Below are 8,161 nucleotides of genomic sequence, written 5' to 3' on the forward strand. Positions count from 1 at the left end.
TCTTCTTCTTCCTCTTGCTCTATTGCGTGCTTATCTTTTAATAGCCTTTGTTTTGCAATTAGAGCGGCCATGTCAGATTCAGCTTTGCGTGCGGAAGACGTGGTTGAGATGTTAGACCTAGGCCCAACGGAGCTTCGATAGGCTGAACCTCTGCTTCCAGAATTTGACACACTGTCACTTGGTTTGATTTCATCATCATCAGCTTTAATTACATCACAGTGTTCATCAGGTATTTCAACAGCTTGCTGTGTTACAGGTATGGGGGTCCTGGGGGAATGTACACAAACATTGGCACTTGTACTGTATTTTTGTCTCCCAGTTTCAGAAAGCCACTGCCTTACATCATCCATGAATCCCTCTTTGCATTTTAATATTGTTTCAAACCATTCGTTTTGCTTTTCATGTTCCTCTTCAGAAATTAAAGAGATTACGGATTTGTGTAACAGAGTGGTATCTTCAACCATTTGGTTCAAATTGTCCAATTCAGACTGCACCTGTGAAGCATTGTGGTTATCGTCCATAAGCTGCTTTAATACCTTCATAAGACCTTTCATTTTGCGAACATTTGCGTGACGTTCACTATGAAGTGTCTCCAATTTATAGGCCATGCCTTTGGCAGTGAGTTTAATTTCTCTTTTCTTCCCATCCGTTTTTGATGAGCCATTAGTATCAACAATTGATCCTCCCGATGCCATTTTTCAATGTGCTCAGGTGCAATTATTCAATAATCCACAGTCCTCTTTAATGAACAATCAATCCATCAATCAATTAGCTGCCGCTTAGGCCGCGCAACGTCCATGAGCGCAAGACGACGCAGCCAGTCAACAAACCGATCCCGACCCCAATGGACAAGCAAAGTAACTAATTCACACTGTGTTCTTTAACACGAAAGGCTTCACAGTTGAATAAAACAATTTACTTAGCTTCTTATTGCTGGTCTGCGTGTCAGGCCTTCAGAAGTGATGGCGCGCTCCTCCAATGCAGACAGCGATGATCCAAGCGTCTCAGTGATGCCCTCAAGATCAGCGCCCCGAGGCAACTCGAGGAATCCGTAATGTCAATATTGTTGATTTCCTTCTTATCAACGCTTTTGTTTGCTTGCTTAGTATCTTTTGACTATGTTGCGGCAGTAGGCTGTCATAGACAGATAGTGCCGAGGGGCTGAGCGATGGAGTTCAAACAATTGACGCGCGACATGAAATAACTCCGTTCCACGTCCAGGAAATACTTTTAAGGCATTTATTCTTTCGCTTCATCATGAGACAAACAAAATACGATTTGCACTTTGCGGTATTGCGTTATTGCGGTCAAAAGATAATATGCTCTCCTAACTCTCACCCCCTCTCTCCGTGAGCTGTCAACCTCTGTGAACTGTCAACGTGAAAAGGTGAATGAAATTCCATAAGACGCTCCCATTAGCGCCACACCCCCGTGAGCACGCCCACCACCTAAAGTGACAGTACAACTAATAATACAACAAAACTAGAATACTGAATCATAATAAAGAGACCTCCATTACGGCGCCTACATTAACCATGCCTAACCGGCGAAAGAATACACGTTAAAAAAAAAAAAAAATTATGATTGATTGAAAACTTTATTAACAGATTGCAGAATGGGTACAGTACAGTACAGCTCAATACATACAATTGTTAAGGGGATGCAGACCAGAGAAAGACTTTCGTCTTGTTTACATCAGGGTCCCCCATTTTCAATTCATCGTAACATATGTGACATACATGACATACCGATAGACAGTACTGCTACATCTATACATTTATGACATACCAGATTTGCAATTACAGTACTGTTTGTGATACAAAAAGAGTCCAGAAAGAAAAGAGTATATACATTAGACGTAGAAACTGTACATTGGATTGATGGGATTTGAACTTGTCACCAACGGACCGCAGGATCGCAGCGCTGCCAGGTGAGCTAAGCTTCGAATGAAAATCATGGCGGATTACGGCTACATAATGCCGCAAGCTCTGCCGCTCCGCTCTGCGGCTGCCGCGGGGCGTGTCGCAGCCAATCAGGGAAAACGCGGAAGCACTCGGCAGCACTCCTCCGCTGTTAATAAGCAATAGGCGTCCAGAAGATGGCGGTATTGCAACGTTAAGACCGTGTCAAGCTAGAGGAGGTGGCGGTAATGCACCCAGAAGGATGTGCCAAACGCCAATAAAATTCAAAAGAAGAAGAAGAAGAAGAAGAAGAAGAAGAAGAAGAAGAAGAAGAAGAAGAAGAAGAAGAAGAAGAAGAAGAAGATACTCATAATTGCATTTGTGGGCAGCTGCCACTGCAATGTCCATTAGGGAAGTAGCTCAATTACAACACACACTTTGTTTACATTGTGGAGACCAGGAAACAGTCCTTCAAAGGATCATCGACAAAAGGATGAATGGTGTGTTCAACATTATATGCTTCTTCTTTGTTTGTCGGAACCATTTCGTCAGCCACTTCTATCCCCTTTATGGCTTTCAACTTCTTTGACATCAGTGTTGTTAGCTTTAGCTAGTTTCCTCACTGCTTGTTCAAGCCCAACACCACCAACCATCCTATAGATTAACCGGCCTGTGCAGCAGTCAAAATACACTACTGTGTATAGAATGACGTACTTAGTGTAAAAGTACTTCCTAACATGAGCTTCAACAAGTTGCTACAGAGTACGGTAGCTAACAAGCTGTCACAAATATGCCATCAGTCTTCCTATGACGTGCCACACTAGAACCATGTATGCAACATTCGATTATAACTTGAGGTCGGAAATTCCGACTTCCTCTTAAGGAAAATAAAATAAAACTGAGTTCAACTCGGAGTTACTAGTCGCAAACTCGGGTATGTTGTTTTCTCAACCGCCAGTTCAAACCTCAGCGTCATTTGACGTCTTCAACATGGCCACACACACACACATTGTATAAACGTTAATGTTTTTATTAGCTGTTTTAAGAGCACATAAGTATATTAGCTATATATTGTTGTAAATTGTAGTTCATGCAAGACAAAGTGTAAGGAAAAATTGCCAAAAACGTTTAAACATAAGCATCCATGTTTTTCTGACTGTAGCTCGCAGATGACGCGTTTCCCCCTTCCAACTTCCCAACTCCGACCATAAACGAATGCAGCATTATCAACAGGCTGAGTGCTAGTAACAGTATGTACCTAAGCTTTCAGCCATTCGTGTACGTTTTATACTCTCTACAATCGATGTGTACCTATGGTTAGAGAAATATATTTATTTAAAATAAACTCACCCGGCCCGCCATTTTGGTGTCTTTCCCCTCTGTATATTCAAGTGTAATTTAATATAAACGCTGTGCTGAACTCCACAATGACTACAGTAGGACCGTCACCGACCACCACTAGCACACGGATATTTTGCCAAGGATCAGTCAGATGCGTCCGCGCAGAGAGTTGGTGGCCAGAAAGCTGAAACAGCGCCGCCTGTCTACATGGCCGACTCCTTTGTCAGGATAATACTAGTGCTGTCAATAGATTAAAAAAAAGTTACTAATTAATCTCACAATTTTCTGTAATTAATCTAGATTAAAAATAGCATTTGTCTACTTAAGACCGAAGCTTGTAACAGATATGTACTTGAGTAAAATCATGGAATTAATGTAAAATCAACACAAAGAAAGTATATTTAGATTCAAAGATTATTTTAATAGCTTCCTTTGAATACAGTTTCTCTCCTGTGAAATACAAATGTTCAACAAAACCATCAACATTGACTCAGCTAGACCTCTTTCTTATATCCGCGGTGCTAAAATTGAAGATTTTTCACTCCATAGATTAATCTAGATTCATTTATTTTAATGCTTTAAATCATTTTAATTAATCTCCAAAGTTAAAGCATTAACTTTGACAGCCCTAGATAATACATTATGTTGCCGTTTGACATTTATATGCATCTATTACCATAATGAATGCCAGAAAATATGATTATCGTTGTGTCGTAGTTATATTATGTTATATATTTTTGGTTTAGCTTCTTGAGGTTAACGACTTACCGTTAAATCGGAAGTTTCTCTTTTTTTGATTGCAGTTAGTTTACGATTAACGTCCCACGCAATGACTTAACGTAACGTTAGTAAACCATTTATTCTCAGAAAGCCGAAGATACATGTCACAGTTGGCTACTGCTACAAAAGGAAATGCATTAGCTAACTTTAGGCACATTGCTTACTGTTGTGAAGGGCCAGATTAAAGTTGAGAATCTGCATTTATTGTTTTATATACTTTGTATATTATTTATATATACACGGTATATCCCTTTAAGCCTGCATGTAAATCATAGTAACATTCACTTTCCCTATGAATAATGCCCCCTGACGAAGGCTCCAGGCAGTCTCGCACTCAGACAGGTGCAATGGGCGAGTTTCAGGCATGTCAGAACATGCCCAGAGGCAGTGGATTGATACCAGACAAGGACTGAGGTTTGGTACTAGATATTCACTTAAGTATAAATACGGCGCAGGTGTAAACAGCAGCACTTCGTTCATTCAGTTCGTCTAAAGCAGCAGTGTGACAAGTTCGGTAACATTGAAGTGAGCAACCGTGCGTTTGCGAATAGAATAGTAAAAGTGTCAGAGTTTAGTGAAGCAGCGTCAAGTTCGACCTAGTTTAATGTGAAGTATAGTGCACAGGAGAATCGGCGTCGGCGATTGCAGAACCATTCCTGGTTGGATTATATTGCTTTGGGACCGTGACTACCGGAGAAGAGCACCGTTGATTTCCACTATCATTTGGGATTTAACCTCGTGAGGATTACCACTCGGGCCTGCCTCGTGGAAGGGGCTGGCTAGCTGTCGTCAATGCTGTCGAGCATCTTGGATTACAACTATTGCTTTTGTCTGCGGATCAAGGGAGTACAAGCACCGACTCCTGTACCTGGAGCCTCTTTATTCCTCGTTGACTCAGACGGAGTACCCGAACATTCCTCTACCCATTGTCTCCAGTTGGTACCGGTGTTGCCCTATATAATTGCTACTATACAACAGGTGGCATCAGCTTAGACCCATCGTAGGATTCCTACTATTCTTAGTGACTTATGCTCTTGACTGACTTTACGTATATTCTTCGCCATACAAGCGCGACCCTAATTCTCAATCTGTAACCTAACGTTGCCTAATAATAATAAATTACCCTCCAATAGTATTTCTGTGTCAATGCCGTGTTCTTGTGAGTGTTCACCATCAATATTTGATGTACTGTCTGGCCAGTAATTAAAGTACATAACTAGCAGTGGTTTAATCTATCACAATCTTTAATACAGTCAGGGTTTTGTAACCCCTCAGTTACACTTACGTTTGTCTTAATGTCTTTGTACTAGCTAACTTTAGGCTGGCAACCAGAGTTGAAAAACAAATCAATAATCCCAACGTAATTAAATGGGTAGCCCTACCATCCAAAATAAAGATGGAATTGGAGACTTGTCTAATTTGCGAGGCTATGGGATATTATATCACAACCATGAGGAATATTTGCAATGTCAGTAGCTAGTTTATATCAACCTGCTCACATAAATTAAAATGCAAAATTAAATGTTAAAGTAATCTATGTATATTGCATTGAGCTGCAATAATAATGTCAAGTCAAGTGTGATATAAATCCAAAATTCTATACATTTTAAAGTATACCCTATATCCCCTGTAATAGATCTGGCCTGACCTTATATGATAACCTGGAGTTATGTGCTTATTATTTTAATCTAGATAATAGAATGATGTAATGTCACCACACAAAATGTCATGATAGGGTACAGACGCTCATCTGCACCTTTGTGTCTACTGTTTACTTTTATTCATATTTTATATTCAAATGTGTTATTGCCTATTGTAATCCCATTACCTTTCCCATACCTGCACTTCTCCCTCGACCATGCTGCTATGACACCTGAATGTCCCCAAGGGGATCAATAAAGGAATATCTTATCTTAATATCACAAATCATAATTTCATTATTATATGATCCCATTGAAAGATGATAAACTATAGGCTACTGAGTCACTGCTCTGTGTATACATTGATCAATGATGATTTTTAATTGCAGAATGGGTCTATTCTGTATATTCAATAAACGGCAGGGGTTGACTTGAGATGCTCTTGTGGATACTAAATGTTTATTGGGCTAGCACTATACAAGAACACTATAAGAAAATATATATTCTTGGACTTGGCTTTATTAAGCAAAACGCACATTTTAGAGGAAGACATAAATACGTTAGCGGATAACATATACCATAATATTAGTCACTCTTCTTTTGTTACGAGAACTAGAGGGGTAGCCATAGTCGTCAGACGCAAATTAAATATCGAATTGAAAGGGGTATGGTCGGATGCTGAGGGGCGCATAACTATAGCTAGGATTATACACAATAACAGGAAAATTGCATTAGCAGCGGTATATGCCCCAAATTTGTACGAAGTGTGTTGTGAAGGGCCAGATTAAACCGAATATATATATTTATTTATATATATATATTTAATTGTATTTGTATATTCTCTAATATTCCCTGATATCCCTTGTATATTCCTTGTACAATATGCATTGAATATCCATTCTAGCCTACTGAACATCCCATAATAGTCTCCATTCTACTATTGGTCGAGACCTTGGTGCCAGGCTGCCATACCCCTCAGACCCAGTTCAAACGTACCGCTCGACATGTACGAACAAGTCCTAGTTCCGCGTAGGAATTTGGCTACCGCACCACTAATGGGACTATTTGTTCATAGTGCGTATATATACTGCGCTACTAAAGTAGGACTTTCTTTTCAGTCCAGTTTCTTACCCTCCAATAGAGTCACAGACGTAAAGCCTCCCCGCGACGCCACGTGTGGGAGTAAGGCCAAGTTCGCCTACCTCGGTATTGAGACATCGTGTATATTAATATTTTAATAGTCATATTTGGCACTATATCGTCGAGTTGGACGTAGTCTATTAAGCTAATAATAGTCTGTTAATATATAGTGCTTCGTGCGGTGAGAATACTACCGTAGTCAGTACCCCATCGTTTCGGGCAGAGAACTGGCTGCTTACCCAGGGTGGTTGACCCTATGTGAAGCTGCACCCGAGGAGCCCCAGAGCCGACGAGCGAGTGGACCTGTATACCGGATTATTCTACCGACGACAGCCCGCCTTCCCAGGCACGGATTATGCTTTGGATACTTTGATTATTCCATGGATAAAGACCCCCGACACTGCCGTGTGTTGGAACCCCCCCCCCTGGAGAGGACGCAAGGTGAGGAGACGCTCTGCAAGACGAGGTCGCTTCACGTCTCTCCCCCGTGGACCGGAGAGAGCCGGCCCACAAAGAGTCCACCTGCTTTCATCTGTGGTCCAAGGATCGCCGGCGCATTGAACGGCACTACAGTGGGTTCACCTGGGATACCCTTGGCCGGACGAGGCAGCCGGATTCTACCCCCCCCCCCCCCTCCTACTCCTGTCGGCTTACAAGCGACCGGATTAACCCCCTCTAGTGTATCTAGTATAATCATTAAAGTATCATTGCTGTTATTCCTTAACTATTCCAGGTCGTATATTTACCACCTGCGCCTTCAGAGATTGGACATTCTCTATTGATATACCGACGAATACTCCTTGCCATAAAAGTGCATACTATTTCAATTCATAAATGTAATTAAGTGATTAAGTGCTTATTCTACACACCATCGCTGTGTAGAAATAAAGACCTGTTTCTAATTCGTACATTTGTGTTGGATCCGTTTCATCTACGTGAGAGTGTTCATGATAATATATTTATGCCGTGTACTGGGTGGCCGAAAAGTACAAAGGTAGTGGTAGTAAGTATCATATCTAGTAATACAGTCAGGGAATTGTACCCCTCAGTTACAATTGGTCCTTCGAGCCGGAGGGTAATTAGTGTAATATTAATATAGTGTTATTAATATTGAAATGGCCTATGATGAACACTCCACGAAACGATCCTCCTAACCAACGCCCGCAGCGCGAACGACGGCTCCCTCAGTACTTAGAGGCTTACGCTGTCAGTCAACAACCTAGTCTTCTACTAACAGTAAATGCGGTAAAACTAGAAAGTAAAAGTATGTCTAACCCCAACGCCCAGACTACCCCGACCATAGAGGCCCCTACGGGCTCTAATGTAACTGACCAAGTTCACGGTGGGGACCAGTGGGAA

The 8,161-nt window shown here is 41.3% G+C and overlaps 1 protein-coding gene across 1 annotated transcript in view; it reads right to left on the minus strand.

Moving 5' to 3' along the window:
• The window catches only part of LOC311235078 (vesicle-fusing ATPase-like), a 147,740-nt gene extending 144,374 nt beyond the window's left edge, over positions 1-3,366 (minus strand). The window contains exon 1 of the mRNA XM_084322423.1: positions 3,252-3,366. Within this exon, the coding sequence (XP_084178549.1) occupies positions 3,252-3,263 (12 nt within the window). The 5' untranslated portion in view covers positions 3,264-3,366. The remainder of the gene's footprint in view (positions 1-3,251) is intronic.
• Between the last annotated feature and the right edge of the window lie 4,795 nt (positions 3,367-8,161).

This window comes from Notolepis coatsorum (genome assembly GCF_963971535.1).
Source record: "Notolepis coatsorum genome assembly, chromosome: 10".
NCBI classification, from domain to species: domain Eukaryota; kingdom Metazoa; phylum Chordata; class Actinopteri; order Aulopiformes; family Paralepididae; genus Notolepis; species Notolepis coatsorum.